Source organism: Aspergillus caelatus (assembly GCF_009193585.1).
Source record: "Aspergillus caelatus strain CBS 763.97 unplaced genomic scaffold BDV27scaffold_85, whole genome shotgun sequence".
Taxonomy (NCBI): Eukaryota; Fungi; Ascomycota; class Eurotiomycetes; order Eurotiales; family Aspergillaceae; genus Aspergillus; species Aspergillus caelatus.
This window is the reverse complement of record NW_022475348.1, coordinates 15,445-33,188: the sequence shown is the minus strand read 5'-3', so window position 1 is coordinate 33,188 and position 17,744 is coordinate 15,445. Positions and strand designations below refer to the sequence as shown.

Sequence of the window (17,744 nt, the reverse complement as noted above, 5' to 3'; positions counted from 1 at the left end):
AATCAATGACATAGACAAAACATCGGTTCTCCAAGCGCAGGACTACCACCTGGTGTCTCCAATTTGGAACCAGGAATGTTTGAACGAGACCGGTATAGCATGTGGGCGTGCCCTCTGCCCAAGAACACACCGAACATGGATGAGATGCGGGGACTCCCAGATACTCTCAGATGAATATACGACCACAGGCAAATCGACAGAAAAAAACCTGAGTTCAGCGGGCTTATTCCCGAATATCTCAATGAGCGTGGCCGACACGATGTTGAACGTGGCTACATATGGGGCATTCCCTACCATGCCTTCGAGACTACTAGAAAAAGAGTAAACAGGTAACCTGAAGACAGGATCTATCTGGAGTCAGGCCTAGAGTTATCCCTCAGGATCGAGCACTGGTATCTACCAAAATCGGGCGACGAAGTCCGACAGCTCGACCCTAACCATCTTCCTAAGTGGGACATACCAAAGAGGGGTCAGGAAATACTGGAGTTGTTTACTGGTGGTGTATTCGGAGGAATTGAACCTGCAAATAGTTTATCATAGCAGGCCATGCACTACCAATAGTGAATAGCTTTATCTAGCAATTCTAGTATAGAGCGAATCAATCAATACGTTACTTGGGCAATCCCTATATCAACTACACCAGTGGACTCACTTACCCTCCAGCTTTATTGCTTACGGACTCGTCTGCCACACAAAGTTAGCTACAATTGTTTAAAGTCTGGCTGTTCCAGGACACTACATGATAGCTTCTGGTCTGAAAGTATACAGATGATAGAATAGTGACGGTTAAATAGATCTGTAACATATACAATCCCAGCTCTGTAGCCTACCTAGACATCAAGACTTAAGCCCTCCCTCCGGTGTCCTCCCCTTACTCCAGCCCTCCACCCACTGATCCTCAATAATCCTCAACTGCAGCTCCTGCGTATCCTTAAAGTACCCTTCAGTGTGGTCGTCCATATCTACATCCTTAAATCCCTCCTTCGCAATAGACGCCGGCGTAATCATCAACGAGTGACCTGTCATCGTTAGCATACACCGCTTATAATGCAAGGGGGGATAGAAGGAATAACCATTCATAGTCCGATCCGTCGCAATTCGCATAAAACATTTCGCGACGTCTTCCTGGGGTGCGAACTCGACGCCTTTGCCGATGAGCTCGGCTTCGTATACTGGGCTGCGGATGGCGCTTTTGATGTAGCTGTTCCAGTTAACAAGCCTTCGCCCTCCAAAGCCATATGTTAGATACGATACGACAAGCAGGGGAAGTACCAAGGTGCCACATAGTTAATCCTGACTCCCTGCTCCCAGGAGTTCCGCCTCGCCACCCTCATCAGCCCCCGGAGTGCGTATTTCGTGCAGGTGTATTGCCAGTTTGCCTGGTTAATTACATAGTATTGTTAGTCTAGTTCGGTTAAACTTTTCAATGGATGTGACGTACCGGAGAGTCAATCCACGCAACCATACTCCCCGTGATAATAAAACACCTATCCCTGTCCTCGGTATCAGGCTGCTTGCGGAAGTAATGAACCGCTAGTTTCCATGTATACAGTGTCCCTGTGAGGTTCACGTCGACAATGCTCAGGGTCGGTTTTACCGGTGGTGCATTTACATCTGTTATGCATGTCAACACCTACGATCTTCGTGCAACAACCTCTTTGGATAGTGGATGGGGAGGTACCGTCAAGCGGCCACAACGAATCCCCACTGGCACGACTAATGCCCGCATTCGCAATGACAATGTCGCAGCTTTTGTGTGGTGAGTTTGCGATTGCTGCTTCGAAAACTTGGACTTGTTCGTCCCAGTTTACGATGTTACATTTCACGAATTGCGCGTTTCTATCTGGGTGAGAGATGCTCCAGCGAGGGGGGCCCGGGGGGGGGGGGGGGGGGGGGGGGGGGGGGGGGGGGTTGGGTTAAGCATACGGGGCGAGTTCCCTCGCGACTTGTTCGCCGCGCTCGACATTTAGATCTGCAATGGTAACGAAGGCGCTGTTCCGGTCCTTGTTAATTCTTGCTTGCCTGGTATGAGAGATTCTGGTTGGAGGGAGTGGACGTACCCGGCTGCTGCGAACTCGCGGACGGTTGTCTCGCCCATGCCATTGGCGCCTATACACTGGTCAAAAGGATACTTGACCATGTTTGAGGAAAGCATACCCCCTGTTACGATAACGCTCTTCCCCTTGAGCTTGCTTGGGTCCGGTGGGATCGTGCAGTCTACCGGGCCGGTATATTGGTACGGAGGGAGGTTGGGCATATTGTTAATTGATAACGCGGTGGACAGACAGCAATGTCATTTAGCAATTCAGGTGAAGAAGTTGATTATTTAGTGATTTACAAGATCCTCGGCCTGGAATCGATTGATATGTCAAGATACTCCAAGAGTTGATTGCGGGGAATCCCCGCTCAGACTGCGAAGGATAGAAGCCATCGGCTATCCAGATCGGGATAGCCGTCGCTTTAGCCTGGTATCTCCGGCTATCATCTACATAAACCTTACACCCCTACCAGTGTTTTTTGTTTTTTTCTTTTTTTTTTTTTTTTACTTTTATTGGTTGCAACTGATAGAGCTGTTAGTGCAGTATCCTGCGCAACCGGCTGCCATGGCGAAGAAGTCAATCATCACTGTCCCATACACGATGACTCTGAGGTCGAAAGCTACAAGCGCTGAGATTAAATCTAAAGGCAAATTCAGGAGCACCCCGTGTTGGGACATTGTGAATGAGATTACCCCTGTATAGATTATTCTTTACTACCGCGGTAAATCTCCGGTTACTCTTCCTAGTGGTTTCATTGAGAATAATTTCGGGCTCGTTTTGTTTTCAACCAAACTGTGAAATCTGACACAAGCATTGTTATAGCTTCTAGGAAATCCATCAGTTCTATTTACTCCGTATATAGTATAAATTGGTCGGTATGGAATGTTGGGCGGGGGTAGTCCTCGCAGCGTCCAGAGGAAATCATGGTTGTCAACAGTCTCGGTAACCGATACCCCAAGAAAAGAAAGATAACATTTGAAGTTCCGTCGCTTATAATCTATCTAACGTTATGGTTGGCGTGCTCTTTGCAATACGACTTAGCGAGTGAGGTCTTCAGAGAGACTGCCGTATCTTCTTGAAGATTTGAAGAGTCCCAAGGCGAGCTCAGCACGGCCGCTGTGTCGAATATGCTTTTGTTGTAACTATAATATCTCCTTTACCTCAAAGCTTGTAAATATAAATCCACTCATAATACCCCTGCGGCATATGTTTCCTGGTAGAAAGATAGTCTATAAGCGCCTGGGTGCCTTGAAAGTCTGAATCGATGATCGGGTCTCCCTCTATTGCAAGATTCTTGCACCGACCGTAGGGTTACCCGTGTGTTCTAGCAGCACAGGCAATACTGCTACATATTTTCCTGTTCTGGCATCTAGGCTGGTTCAACTATCTATTTCTGCCAAGTGATCTATTTGGGCCTTGGATAGTATGTCGCCTAATTTGATTTAGCCTCCGATACCAGGCATACGGAATAGTACGGCCACCTACCAACTGCTCTTTTGAAGGAGACCAGCCCCTGTCTGGATTGGAAAAGAAAATCCCGCCGTTATGTCCCAATCGAATTGTCAAGGAAATATCCGCGTCGCACTCCTGGCAATATTCATATGTCTTTAGGCATAGCTGAATCTTATGGCCGCTCCGTTGTTGTTGGATTGGCAATATCCAATCGCCGATACTGGATAGTTCTCGTTTTGGCCATCACGAGCTTAGTCGAGGTCCACAGATATTAGCGGGTTCACTAGCGTCGACTTCCAATTTAAAAAAATACTCATTCACGTAGGTGGGATTGTTGGAGTTACAGTATAGCGACACATTTATGTATTGCTATCTGTTTATATGACCGGCAGACAGGGACCATATTTCTGGTTAGAGCATCCAGATTTATTTCGCGCCAATATTTCCCTCTTTCCGAGCTGGCACAACGCGCTGTCTGTTCCAGCAAAAGGCCGTTCCAAGTTCCCGAGTGTATTTTTAACAATATGCTTAGAGGTAACTTCACGATTACCTATATTGAAAGTAGAGATACATGATTTTAGAGTTGAACGCGGCAAAGCACGCGATATAAAGAGGTTTATAGGCCCCCTCCAAAGAGAACCAGCCTTTAATGACTAGTTGAATATAACCTAGAGTAGTGTTCAAAAGCATACACTCAAGTGCGCGTCTGGTTATATTTATTCGAGGAGTTGAGTTCCCCTCCTTGTCCAAGTGATTGTCCATCTATGGTATATGCGGTACGAATAAACCGATTGTGGGTGAACTTCTAGGACTGTTATCAGTGCCACAAACCGAACTCCCAGATAGAACAAAGTACCTCTGCTAGAAATCTTGAATTCAAGATATAAAAGCTCTATGCTTGGGCATTTGAGGTGAAGGCGAACCCTTTTCTGGTGGCGATGTATTATGAACGATAATTGGCGTGAAAGCGATTTAAAGTGGCTGGATTAAATGAGGATGGGACCAGTCTCAAATATAAATAACTTATTCGCTGGTTTTAATCTCGATCTACGTGTACCTTTCTTATTAGTCATAGTATACAGGGATAAATGGTTTGTCATACTTCGAGCTTAAGAACCATGGCTTCTAAACAATGTCGCTATCGAATAACAGTTGTGATTCATCACGAGATACCCTAAGCCTAATCAGGGTTCTATCACATGAACCCTCCTCCCCTCTTCCCAGGAACGAGACCCAAAGACACCACAGCGATGTTGAAACAACGCTCCCAAACACAGTCTGACAGAAGAACGAGCCCACCCAGCAATTCTTACTAGACATAACAAATTATCTATTATATATATTGTCAAAGTTATCTTTTTTCTACTATTCTACTAGTATCTATTTTTACAGTTGTTTTGTTATTTAATGAATTATTTGGTCTTACTAATTATCTATAGACCTCTATTCCGCTATTCTGTTTATAGTGTAGTATTCGGTGGGAAGAAAGTAACAAACCAAGTAGTATATATATCCTCTTCTGTTCGAAGATTAGGCTAGATGATAATGACTGGTAGAGCCTATCAACAAGACAACAAAGGATATATAAGGCAGAAAGAGAGAATACCAGAAGCAGGTTGATTTCGTTCGTTATAGACAAGAAAGCCTGGAAGACATACGACCAAGGATAATTACGTTAATAAGAAAGTCGTTGTAATCCAGGGCAGTATCTCCTCGGCCCACCTGATCGCCGATTGAGTGGACAGGTCTTTTTCACGGCGTGTTCTGAAGTTATGAAGCAGGTGTTAAGTTCATCTATAGCAAGCTGCACAGATATCATATTACAACATTATAGGAAATTTCTTTGATTCAAATACGGACTAAGCCAATACTAGTACGCTTGAAAGGCGCACAATGATATTGCCTCTACACAAGCTACATATCGTCCCACGATAGGACTGCTTTCACGGCCTGTGAATAAACATGTTAGGTATTTTTTTCCATACAGGGGAAGGGATCAATCCATAACCGAGCACCATCTTCTAAATGAAAAAGAGAAAGATAACTTACTAATCCTGATTTTAAATCCTCCAATGCCTCCGTCAAACGTCGGGCAGGATAGCACTTTGTAAACCGATTCACAGGAAATTTTCCTTCATTGAACAATTGCACCAGCTGAGGTATTAACTATGATTCTCCGTCAGTCCAGTTTGTTTTCAGGGTATAAGCAGACCAGAGAAGGCAAAAATAAAATACATACTGTCTTTGGATCTGCTCTTCCTTCAATTATACCAATTATCCTTTTACAGGAGAGCAGCAAATCCAGCGCATTTACTTGAATATTGGCTGCAGCGGCTGGGACACCAACAAGAGCCAGAGTGCCCTCATGAGCCAGGGCCGCAAGCGAATCCTGTAAAAGAGACGCCACACCAGTGGTGTCCAGAATATAGTCAATACCATCCGGAAATATATCACGGATACCCGCTGCAAGGGTCTTGACCTCTTTGGTATTAACCGTGTGCGTCGCCCCGAGGGAGGCTGCCATTGCAAGTTTCGCGTCGAGCATATCCACAGCAACAACATGCTCAACGCCCATAGCTTTAGCTGCCAGCATTGCAGCCAGTCCAACACCGCCCATTCCAATGATAGCAACCTTGGAGTCACTAGTTGGGCAAAGCACATTCAGCACTGTTCCTGCCCCAGTTAGATATCCACAAGAAAACGGCGCAAGAAACTGGAGGTCCGACTCCTGTGCGGAGATCTTGACCACGGACTTTTCTGTGACGATGGCCATTTTACTGAGAGAGGACTGTCCAAAGAATTGCCCATGCACTGGCGTGCTATCGGGTAAGGCAATTGGGGATGTTTTGTCTAAACGCGCACTGGACAGAAAGTTGGTCTCGGTCATATGGGGGCAGCTTCCGCAGCGGCCATCGAGACATGCATTGCACCGGCCACAAGTATGGAATGACAGGAGCACCGTATCCCCTTCTTTCAGTGACTTATCTACTACTGCCGAACCTACCTGGCGGATAACTCCAACACCCTCGTGGCCGAGAACAGCAGGATACTGCCCGATAGGCATCCCTCCTTGTTGGACAACGACATCCTGAAAGACCATAAGACACGATAGGAGCGCTTGTTAAGGCAAGATGACACGAACCGTATGACATAATCCAGTGTATTTGATCTCTACCAGCACCTCCGCTGGTTGTACTTGGTCCAAAATGATGTCACGAAGTATAAACGGGGCGCCTTTTTTCTCGACCACATACGCTTTGGTGGTGAGGGGAGCTTTCTCAGAACTCATTGTTGATCTGTGATTCACTGGTGCCAAAACTCATGGCAGTAGTAAGTGGTCGGTAATTATGAAAAGGTTAAGCTGAAAACATGGAGTCTAGGCGTACTCTCTGTTGAAGTTTGTCGGCAACACTTTAATTGACAAGCTCGGATACCAATTCCCTCCCATGGAGCGGAACCACACCCGGAGCGGAATCACAGCCGCCGTGGGTTACGACGCAGGTCCATAGACTCAGAAGTTACCACAACGCATGGGATGCAAGGATTGTATAACACCGTATTCCTTTTGTTATTACGTTGCCTCCAAGGAGAAAAAACAGCGATACACCATCCGGCGTGAATTTTAAGACTAGTACATTTGCCTCCATGTAAATCACCTGCTTGGAGTGGCAGAGTTACTGCTTTCTGGGTATGTACAAGGTCTACCGCAGAACTTGGTGTTAACCATGCATACATCCCTCTGAGCCGCCATCCAGAGCTGTATACAATATGTAAAAGGCGAATTATAATTCATTGTGCAATGCAGGAGGATCTAAGTATGATGAAGACGTGGTTCCGAGCCGTGGTTACACGTTGTGAGATACATGGCATGCACGAAGCCAGCATTTGCAATATCGATCGCTATCTGCACACAGGTTGCGTGGCTAGGTTCAGGTCTCCAGCGACCTTGTAGATATATCTATCTGGACCTCAGCAGAACAAAGAACGACTTAGTAGATAATCCATTTAGTTTGAATACTAGATTCTTAATCTAATCCAACCGGTAGTTGAAAGGCCACTCAGCCAACTCTCCTATAGCTTTCCAGACTTATAGAGACACGGAAAAAAGCCGATCGATCAGTTGTTTATTGTGTTGAGTACCTCCACGAATCAGCTGAAATAATGATCCAAACCAGAATGAAAACAGCCCAACAGTACGTACGGCTGATTTTGCGTACTACCATGAGTAGCAGATGGGTGCAGTAAGATCACCGATGCCTTGAAGTATACACTATGCTCCCTGTAGACCTTCATACACTGCCGCCTCCACACTCGCCCATAGGAGACCAGCTTCTGGGTCAACAAACGGAAGGACCTGTGATCCAACAATCCCAGCGACACCTCTTTCTCGATCACACCACCAGAAGACATTGGACAGCCCTGACCAGTGAGCTGTCGTATCTGAGCGGCCGGTCACGCCGGGAGAGATCATGAATGTAAGACCCCATCCCTGTGGTGTGGGAGTCGGGCAGAGTGGATATAGCTCTTTGCAGGGAGAGACCAGATCGGGCTTCATGGCAGATAAAGGCTGTCGAGCGAAGTCTGGGTGTTGATGAATTTGATTCGTAAACATTTCTTTTACTGTTCTGGGAGAGAGGACTTGCTGGCCGGTTTGAGGTGAACGGCCATCGTTAAGGAGAGCCACAAGAATCTCTGCCGGGATAACTGTTAGGTGAATGCTTTTGGGTGAATATCACAGGCTACTAAGGGGGGGTGAAAGGCCTACTGCTGAACTCTCGGATGCTCCCAAACAAGCCCGCACCACCGCTGTGAAATATCTCCGCAGCTTCTTTGACGTCTAGCGGCTTGTTTAGAGGGTAATCTCGACGTAAAAGGTGGCCTCCTGCGCTGCGATGCCACAGACCTACTAGTCGCTCTTTCATATGTGCTGAAGGAATCATGGAAACGTCGTGGACTTCCAGGGGCGCAAAAATGAATTGTTGCATGTAATCGTTGAGCCAAATCCCCGTAACACGTTCGACGAGTATACCTGCCCAGTCAATGTTGATCTCACTAGCCTCAGTATTGAAACTCTATCAAACAAGGAGGTTGAACGTACGCCATATTCAAATCGTTCCCCTGGTTGGTTGACTAGTGGCTGATAGAAGTCATGCATGTAGCCCGAGAACTCATTGTACTCAGGGATATAGCCGCAATGTTCTAGAAAGTATGACCGCAGTTTTCGATTCAGGAATGAATATCCGAAACCAGCTTCCGCATCACCTTGCAGTTAGAGATTGCATATATAAAGTTATTAATAGTACATAAATAGTGCTTACCGGTATGAGTCAGTAGCATTCTCAATGTGATTCCCCGTTTTTTCTCTGCCTTGGATCCATCTTCTTGAAGGACACTGACTTCTTTTAATTCCGGGCAAAGGGTTTCCACTTGGTCCGCATCGTCGAGGCCAAGCTTACCTTGCTCAACAAGCTGCATGCATGCAATGCCGGTTACCAATTTGGTGCACGAAGCTAACCAGTATATATCATCTTCGCCGTCGCAGAGCTGCCGGTCTTCCGCACCCTTCACTCCAGCGGAATGGCTGAAAAGTTCACATGTAGAACCATCTCCTTTGCCGACAACCATGACATTGGCGCAAGGGAGGCCAATATTTTCATCTGCACACGCATTGTCGATGATGGTGCGAAGGTTCGCAATCGCCTGAGGAGAGAGTGAAACGGTTGTCATGATGGTGTATTGCTAGACCAAATCTTCTGCCTACTTCGCGTATCATCTTATGATAGGGCTTGGGAACATATATACAGCTACTATGGATTAGGAACAAATCCACCCCTTCCACAGGACTGCTTCATAACTGTCGGGACCATCATCCGCCTCGTTCTTTTTGAGTTCAACCAGGTGGGAAGCTAATCATCATCACACCGTCAATGACACTGGATTCTATAGTAGCATGATGTAATCCACATTGTTCTCGATCTGGCGGTAAGGGGCTAGCTATGGATCTGTTCACAGAGTATTCTCGACAAGCTTCTGACCCTCACTTCCATGTATTTCCATGATAGAAGATGTACTTGCGGATGTGCTTCCTGCCGATTACCTCATCAACGGATGTTGTTCCGCATGATGTCGGGAGGATAAGAAACTTTCCCGAATATAGTAGTTCTTTGATATTAAGTCAATAGCATTATAGGTATACTAGATTTGAATCCGCCAGCACTGAATTCGTTATATCTTCGTCGAGGGCATATAGTCGTCTAAAGGATTATTTGATAGCATAGGATAAGCAACAGGAGTATCTGACCATGAAAGAGCATTTTATCAACTTGACGTACTAGCCTTTGTTATCATAGAAGTTAAAATAAACGTGATCCATACGAACTACAACAAGGTGCAAGGGGATGCTGTTGGACTGGTGTGTTGAATACTATCTGCTAAAAGGATACATATCTCTGAGGTGGCCAAAGCTTGGTCGGATACATAGGATGATGATGATATACATAATTTCAATCTTTCCAGGTCACAGACTTAGTCCGCACCCATTCACTCAAGCCCTCGCGCGAGTTAAATCTTCCAAAGCCACTTCTTTTCATACCTCCATGTGGTAAGGCCGTCTCGTCGTGAACAGTCATGCTATTAATGTGCACCGCGCCGCTCTGAATTTGTTTGGCAATCTTGAAGCCTCTGCGCAAGTCTTCGGTAAATATCGCGGAGCTCAACCCGTACTCCGTATCGTTGGCGACCTGGACGGCCTCGTCATCACTAGTGATGGTGATGATGCTCACCGAGGGGCCGAACGATTCACTATGGTAAATATCCATCGATGTATCCACATTTTCTAGTAGCGTCAAGTGCATTTTAGTTGCGCCATTGGATATGGCAACATCGCTTCTCGAGGCCCTTGCACCTTTGGATATCGCATCCTGGATTAGTCTGGTGCTCTTGTTGAGAGACGACGCGTTGACGACCTGCGCTGTCTGGTCGGGAAACAAGCTTGCTACTGCCATCTTAAGTGCTTCGGTGAACTGCGTGGCCACTTCCTCATGGACCAGAATCCGCTCAGTGGACATGCAAATCTGACCCGAGTTGAGGAATGACCCCAACGCACACTCCGCTGCCGCCAGTTGAAGATCAGCATCGTGACACACAATCGCCGACGCCTTTCCGCCCAGTTCCAACAGAACGGGTTTCAGAAATTTCCCAGCAGTGGAAGCAATGATGGAACCCACAGCGGTGGAGCCAGTGAAGTTGATCTTCTGAACCAATGGATGGGAAATAAGTGCAGTCGTGATCTGTACCGCTTCGCTTTGACGGTGGTATAAAGTATTCAGACAACCTGGTGGGAGTCCTGCCTGGTGCAAAGTATCGGCAATTGCCCAGATAGGCTTCGGTGCAGTCTCTGGACCCTTGAGAACGACTGTGTTCCCGGCCGCCAGTGGCAGGAGACATGACCTGAGGCCGAGGATATAAGGCGCATTCCAGGGTGCAATGGCGCCGACTACACCGTACGGCTCCCGTAGCACTACCGCACTGTGCTCTGGTGCGGCGACTGTGGGCTGATCACCTTGGATGGTTTGAATGAGACCTGCGATGTCCTTACACATTTGTTGGATCAAGTCCCACTCCACATCAAAGAACATCTGCCCTTCACCCGTCTCCTGTCTGACATATTGGAAAAGCTCATCCTTGCGCTGCGCGATGATCTCCGCCGCACGGAGGAACACATCTCGCTTCTCCTGTGGCTTCGTGCGAGACCAAATTTGGAAGGCCCTGTTGGCACTCTCGACCGCGGCAGAAACGTCCGTCTCGGACGCAGTAGAACACTGATACAGAATCTCATGGTTTACTGGGGAAATCACATCGAAAGTCGACGGTGTACAGACTTCTCGACCATGGAGCCAAAAGGGGAGCACTGATGCCCTGGGGTTGGTTGAGCCTGCAACTTCCATGGTAAGCGTTGTATGAGGAGATATTTGATAACGACCACGACGTCCGGATTTAGGAAACACTGGTAAATGTGGATTTTACATACCACTAGCCGCCTGTTATACAGACCGAACCTTCGTCTAGAATCTGATTTACAATACTATCCAGTGAACAAGTGGTGGAGTCGGCACGAGATCCGGAGCTATGGGGCGGCAACTCGGAGTGATACATTTGTAGAACTTTTAACTAATATCTCAATTCGAATCAATTCCGGTAGGACTACTTGCAAGCGACCTGAATAGAGGTGATAACACTGCCGCCAAGCTTGATGACATTCATGCGGATGTGGATCCGGATACCGGTGCGGGTGTATTCCCGCCATGTTACATACAAGTTGGTATATGTTTGTATGGGAATAATAGACCCCGAGAAGGTTGTTGTACAGGATACAAATTAATTTGTATCTTTTCCAACTTTAGAATCCAGTTGATAATTTGAATTTAGGGAGTTATATTTACGTCATCCCTTTGCTGTTCACAACAAGATGGCTGGTGTTCCCGGATTACTTGCTGGCAAGGTCTCCATCGTTACTGGAGCTTCTTCTGGTCTGGGCCGCGCAATTGCTTTGGCCTTCCATAAACATGGGGCGACGGTCGTCTGTGCGGATCGCAATGCCTCGAGCAAGGCGCCACCACAGCCAACGCACGAACTCATCCAGGCTGGCGCGGGACAGAGTATCTTTGTCCCAACCGATGTCACAAATGCCAGCAATGTGAAGGAACTAGTCCAAACGGTGGCTGATAAATTCGGTCGAGTCGATGTGTATGCTCTGCGGTTTTATTCGGTGATATTTGAGCTGATGAGGCTGCAGAATGGTGAACAACGCAGGCGTTGCTCCGGAAGCATCAAATCCGTGCCCCGTCAATAACACGACTGAAGAGGTCTTCGATATGACGTGGCAAGTCAACGTACGAGGTGTATTTTTGGGGTGCAAATATGCTGGTGCGCAGATGCTCCGGCAACCGAGGATTGCGAGTCATCACAGCGCAGGCTCTATCATCAATGTATCATCGGTCTTGGGCCTGGTCGGCCTTTCTGGGACGCCAGCATATGCAGCTTCCAAGGGCGCGGTACTGGCCCTGACGCGCACTGTCGCCATGGACTACGCACCTCATGGCATTCACTGCAATGCTATCTTACCGGGGTGTATGGTTGTTCCCAATCCTTTCAATCCCCGTGCCTGTATTGACGGCTGACTGACGAGATCTTGGGGAGAATACAGTTACTCGAACCCCCATGATCGCCTCGATGACCGAGGATAGCGAATTTGAGAATATATTGAAAGAATGCCATCCGCTCCAACGGATCGGAGATGCAGAAGAGATCGCAGACGCGGCGGTCTTCCTGGCAAGCCGGTACTCTAAGGGTATCACTGGAGTTAACCTGTCGGTGGATGGAGGATTACATGCTCAACTTCGGCTGAAGTGATTCACTTTTATACTGCTTTTTAGTCAGCCACTGTATGAACCATTCGGTTAGGTTATTTCGAATATTTCGGTGACTTGAGCCGACAGGGATACTAAATATTTATCCCGTCCTAGCCACACTTTATTTGGGTGATTGCGATTCTTCATCACCATGATATGCTGCAAATTTGAAGTGCGTGTATATATAAAACCGCCTTCCATGCGAGTTACGCATGAAAATTCGATTTCAAACCATGTATAATACTGACTTATTTTTGTAGTTTTTGTTCTGGTGATATTCAATACTATAGCACTGAACAAGTAAATGGCTAAGCTGTGGTAGTATATAATTATAGTTATATCTCTCGTGATGCTTCTAAATTTTCGTTTAATTAGACATGAATTCGAGCATTTCCATAAGGAGCTAGAAGGAAGTTCTTTCATAGTGACACTCTCAACCGTCTTGCGATTATGTATAAATTTCTATGCTTGTTCTATTATAGTGCGGGGTGTTTACCCCGGGTGTGGGGATTGATTTAATATTGCCACCGGAAGCCGAATGTTTTTTCTCCAAATAAGGTTCCGCGCCCTCCCTTACATTTACATACGCGGAATGCGTACCAGATTTATTCTTCCCGACTCAAGTCTCCCATCAATAGTCGTCCCCGTTTTTTATGGCCACAAACAGAGGCAAATGTCTCCCGCAGAATTCTCTGGTGATCGCAAACGACGTCGAATTGCCGTTGCTTGCAATGAGTGCCGCGAGCGAAAGAGAAAATGTGACGGGGTGAAGCCCGTCTGTGGCGCATGTGCCAAAAGACCTTCTCCACGATGCGTCTGGGATGAGGGACGGAACGCTAAAGGGTGGAATCATAGGTATGGTCATTTCTGGAACCGAGTTGAGATTGTCACTCACACGCCCGTCTAGTTACGTCGAGTCCCTAAGAGGTCGAATTCAAGAATTAGAGGAAGGGCAGGCAATGGCCGATGCTCGGCAGACTAGCCAGGGCGACGGTGCTACTCGGCAACTCTTTGCGGACGAGACGGACGAGCTTGGACTGCGTACACCTCAGCAGTCTATGACATCACCGGAGATGGTTGCAATGTCAGAGGTGACCACCATGCCAGCTCCGGACATAGGTGAGCTTCCCTCCTACTCGACTGCCGGAGGATACACGGACGCCGTGCAGTCAGGGGTGCTGGGCCGGAGTTCTGCAGCAGCAGAGGATGACTCCGACGATGAGTCTGCCATTGATGCCATGTGTGTCTTTGGGTCCTTTGACGATCGGGGGCGCCAGGGGTCCGACTTTTTTGGTCCTTCAAGCACCATCAGCTTTCTCAGCCATGCTCGTCGGGCCATGGGTCATAAAGAGAGTGGCCCAGGAGCATCTCAATCAAGGAATGGGCTACCAAGAATTTTACGGCATGAAGGTATTGGCGTAGGAGGGCGCTCGCTGTCCTCAGTACGCATCACGCCCAAGACTAGTATCAGCCACGCGGAGTACCGATTCAGCATTCCACCGCGACAGAAGGCCGACGCCCTACTCGATAGCTATTGGACCTATGTTCATTCCCTGTACCCATATCTGCACCGGCCTTCGTTCACCCAGAAATATCTGACTCTATGGTCGCCAGCGCCAGACCGTCTCTCCTCTAAGGCCTCAAGGTCTCCGCAAAGCCGAAATTACTACTCGAATATAGATGAGAAATTGTTCCATTGCCTCCTCAATTTGGCTTTTGCTTTGGGATCTCAGATCGGGCCAACCACGGAGGACGGCGATCGAAGTCAGCTGGGGTTAACATTCTTTGAGCGTGCTAAAGCTTTGATGGACTTTGATCTCTTCGTCCAAGGCAACATTTTTCTCGTGCAGATGCTTATACTCATGGGACAGTATCTTCAGAGCACTGATATGGCCAGCGCATGCTGGACCATGGTCGGCCTGGCGATTCGCACTGCGCAAGGCATAGGTCTTCATCACGAACCCGGGCTTTGTGATCAGGGGTGTTGTTCAAAGACGAAGCTGAGCCAGCTGGAAACTGAGATGCGGAGACGAGCCTGGACCGGCTGCATCCTCTTGGACCGGTAAGTCATTTTACGTCATGAAGATGGTTCCGAATACTTGGTCTAATATCCCTCAGGGTCTGTTCCATGACATTTGGGCGGCCACTAATGATCCATCCCGCCATATCCCAACGCTGTGTTCCCCCGTCTGCCATTGACGATGGCCTTTTGGCCCAGGACCCGGGCACGCCAGCAACACAACCAGCCGATATTCCCAGCGTGACTGAGTTCTACGTCCAATGCATCCAGCTTCAAAATATTCTCGGTGAAATTCTTGACACCCTATACTATGGGGGCAGTGATAAAGGAAGTGGAAAGCTCGATGTCAGTTTCAATTTTATAGCGGCATCCACAGCACACGACAAACTCCACGATGGTGGATTACAAGTGTTGCTCAACCTCGACAAGTCGCTTTCTTCCTGGTGCCAAAGCTTGCCCGCTCACCTCAAAGCCCAGAATTATAATTTCACAGCTTTGGAGAGCAGTAATCTGTTTGGGCCGGACACTCCCACGTTCAATCGACAGGCAATCATTCTTCATGCAAGGTCTGTGTGGAATCTTTAATCAGCTTCTGCTAAATTATGCGTTACTCATGTTGCTTAATTGGTAGGTATCTTCATGTGCGATTGTTTATGTTCCGTCTGGTATTGTCGGCGGCGCTTTTCCATTCTCAAGATACTGCATCGGAGCCGAACCACTCCATGGAGTCAGCGATGCGACAAGATATTCTTGATAAAGGTGTCAATCTGTGCGTGTCGTCCGCGTATGACCTCGTCGAACTGATTACCGCCAATCTCCACGTGCACAACGATATCCTTCCTCCATCCTGGCACAATGTTTTCTGTATGGGCTCCTCTATCCTCGATTGATCGCCTGTTGCTGATCCATCAATTTCTCTAGATATGCATAGCTGTGCAATTGTCTTTCTGATCTGTCACCTCTGCTGCCTCAGCCGTATCCAGGACGAGAATATCCTTACTACCGGCTGGAATAAATGCTTAAGCTTCTTCCGCTCCTATCGATTACGGAGTCGGTCTGCCAAACGGTGTCTCCGAATCATGGAAGCCGTCCGGGGGGATCCCTTCCCTTCCCAAAACCGTAGGTCCCATTGACATGCAGCACCCAAGATGTACCGATTCATTGATAATTCATGCTTAGATACCCATCCTGTCAACCCTTGTGATGACTCGTCCAGCTGGCGCCAAAATGTATCCTTACAACACGAGGACGAGTATTCTCGACAGCCATTCGAACAATTCATGCCCGCTGATCAAACGACGGCAAGCTGGATAAGTGATCCTACTGAAATCAATTGGCTGTCGATATTCCCTTTTGTAGAGGGGCTGGACGATGGGCATTCAGGATTGGGCGAAATTGGCCACGACCAGAACGCCGTTGATTTCTAGGACAACCCCTACGTGTAGTTCTAGTGTTCTATGCCCTTGTACTATCATAACATAATGATTTTAAGACCTCTGATCCACCCCTCCACGGCATTATGCTCATACTCCAGGAAAATGACGGAATCACGAATGACGGTCTTCTACTTTGAGCTTGGAACTCTTTGGAGTTGGAATGAGATATCAATTACGCACTACACTGACAGGACCCATCGCGCATTCTCTACATATCAAAGAGACTCTGCAAGAGGTCACTGCGGCATTTGCGTACAGTGGGGAAGGGAGGTGACTGGATGTATCATGGTTTTGTGAAGCAAGTTCAATTTGGGCAGAGTCCTAATTAACAAGCTAGGCCCTTTGTCCCATGTGGTCTGGGCTACTTCAGTCGAGGAAACAAGGCTAGGGCATTCCCACGGTTAATCTTCTCAGCGAGACTGGCATCCTCAAACTGGTAGTTGTCCTGGCGTGATGTGTGGAAATTGACGATGTCATTGTTCGCATACGGCGTGTCGCTGCCGTATAGGAGGTGACCAGGCTTGGCGAAAGTTTCCATGACACGCAGCACGTTCTCCGAGCCAGCTACAGCCGTGTCGTAGTAGAAATTGCGGGCATCATCCCAGAAGGCGTCCAGCTCCTCCGATGTCTTCGTCAGGATACTGGCTGGACGACTGAGGAGGAAGGGCAAAGTGCCACCTGCGTGGGACAAGATGATCTTGCAGTTGGGGTTGTTCCGGACCGTCTTATTATACAGCATGTCGAGGGCGGCTTGGGTAGTCTCGAACGGGTACCGGATGACCGGCTGTGGCAGGCCACTAACTTGGCTGGTGTCAACTGGGTGGGTAGGGTGCACTAAGACGACGGCCGAGCGACGGTTGAGCGCGGCCCAGATATCTTCGAAGTCCGGATGACCCAGGTAGTGGTTGTCCTCGCCATACCGGGTGAAGAGCACCACGCCGTCGGCCTTGAGTACATCATATGCATAGGCGATTTCCTTGAGCGCCAGTTCTTTATCCAGGAGACTGGGCAGCGATGCAAAAAACCCGTACTCCTGGGGTTTCTCATCGCGGAGTTTGGCAGCATATTCATTGGTGTTGCGTGCCAGATTGGCTGAGGCCTCAGGGTCTTTAAGGATACAGGCTCCCGGGGCTGTCAAGGAGAGAATGCTAGTTGTGATGCCAAACTGCTTGTTCACCTTCGCATCCAGCTCGGGCGTCCAGTCAGGAATGAACCAACCGGATGGATCACCACCAGAGCTTTGCAAAGCTAATTATGGAATATGTTACAAAATGAAAAAAATCGTAATTTAGAAGATGAAGAAAACTTTAGCTTACCTTCACGGTAAAAGTCCGGGACAAAGTGGTGGTGGACGTCGATTCTGTTCGTGACACCCATTTTTTCCAGG

The 17,744-nt window shown here is 47.9% G+C and overlaps 7 protein-coding genes across 7 annotated transcripts; 2 read left to right on the top strand and 5 right to left on the bottom strand.

The window, feature by feature from the left end:
• Positions 1-814: 814 nt before the first annotated feature.
• BDV27DRAFT_172225 (uncharacterized protein) lies at positions 815-2,257 on the bottom strand (the record flags this gene model as incomplete). Its single annotated transcript, XM_032075803.1, has 8 exons — positions 815-1,019; positions 1,074-1,201; positions 1,273-1,379; positions 1,442-1,614; positions 1,682-1,839; positions 1,927-1,992; positions 2,061-2,109; positions 2,158-2,257. The coding sequence occupies 8 exons, from the start codon at positions 2,255-2,257 to the stop codon at positions 838-840; spliced, it is 963 nt and encodes a 320-aa protein (XP_031927691.1). The 3' UTR covers positions 815-837.
• Positions 2,258-5,405: 3,148 nt separating this feature from the next.
• On the bottom strand, positions 5,406-6,780 carry BDV27DRAFT_157658 (NAD(P)-dependent alcohol dehydrogenase; the record flags this gene model as incomplete). The annotated part of the gene is made up of 4 exons (XM_032072546.1): positions 5,406-5,441; positions 5,541-5,657; positions 5,731-6,579; positions 6,634-6,780. The coding sequence occupies 4 exons, from the start codon at positions 6,778-6,780 to the stop codon at positions 5,406-5,408; spliced, it is 1,149 nt and encodes a 382-aa protein (XP_031927690.1).
• Positions 6,781-7,761: 981 nt separating this feature from the next.
• On the bottom strand, positions 7,762-9,218 carry BDV27DRAFT_145116 (serine hydrolase domain-containing protein; the record flags this gene model as incomplete). The annotated part of the gene is made up of 4 exons (XM_032070363.1): positions 7,762-8,183; positions 8,257-8,539; positions 8,590-8,741; positions 8,810-9,218. The coding sequence occupies 4 exons, from the start codon at positions 9,216-9,218 to the stop codon at positions 7,762-7,764; spliced, it is 1,266 nt and encodes a 421-aa protein (XP_031927689.1).
• A 776-nt stretch (positions 9,219-9,994) lies between these two features.
• Positions 9,995-11,437, bottom strand: BDV27DRAFT_145115 (aldehyde dehydrogenase; the record flags this gene model as incomplete). The annotated part of the gene is made up of 1 exon (XM_032070362.1): positions 9,995-11,437. The coding sequence occupies one exon, from the start codon at positions 11,435-11,437 to the stop codon at positions 9,995-9,997; it is 1,443 nt and encodes a 480-aa protein (XP_031927688.1).
• Positions 11,438-11,958: 521 nt separating this feature from the next.
• On the top strand, positions 11,959-12,902 carry BDV27DRAFT_172223 (SDR family NAD(P)-dependent oxidoreductase; the record flags this gene model as incomplete). The annotated part of the gene is made up of 3 exons (XM_032075802.1): positions 11,959-12,236; positions 12,286-12,620; positions 12,697-12,902. The coding sequence occupies 3 exons, from the start codon at positions 11,959-11,961 to the stop codon at positions 12,900-12,902; spliced, it is 819 nt and encodes a 272-aa protein (XP_031927687.1).
• A 672-nt stretch (positions 12,903-13,574) lies between these two features.
• Positions 13,575-16,348, top strand: BDV27DRAFT_157654 (transcription factor domain-containing protein; the record flags this gene model as incomplete). Its single annotated transcript, XM_032072545.1, has 6 exons — positions 13,575-13,756; positions 13,809-14,963; positions 15,020-15,487; positions 15,553-15,785; positions 15,843-16,040; positions 16,101-16,348. 6 exons carry the CDS (start codon positions 13,575-13,577, stop codon positions 16,346-16,348), a joined length of 2,484 nt encoding a protein of 827 aa, XP_031927686.1.
• Positions 16,349-16,533: 185 nt separating this feature from the next.
• BDV27DRAFT_172221 (amidohydrolase family protein) lies at positions 16,534-17,734 on the bottom strand (the record flags this gene model as incomplete). The annotated part of the gene is made up of 2 exons (XM_032075801.1): positions 16,534-17,605; positions 17,674-17,734. 2 exons carry the CDS (start codon positions 17,732-17,734, stop codon positions 16,719-16,721), a joined length of 948 nt encoding a protein of 315 aa, XP_031927685.1. The 3' UTR covers positions 16,534-16,718.
• Between the last annotated feature and the right edge of the window lie 10 nt (positions 17,735-17,744).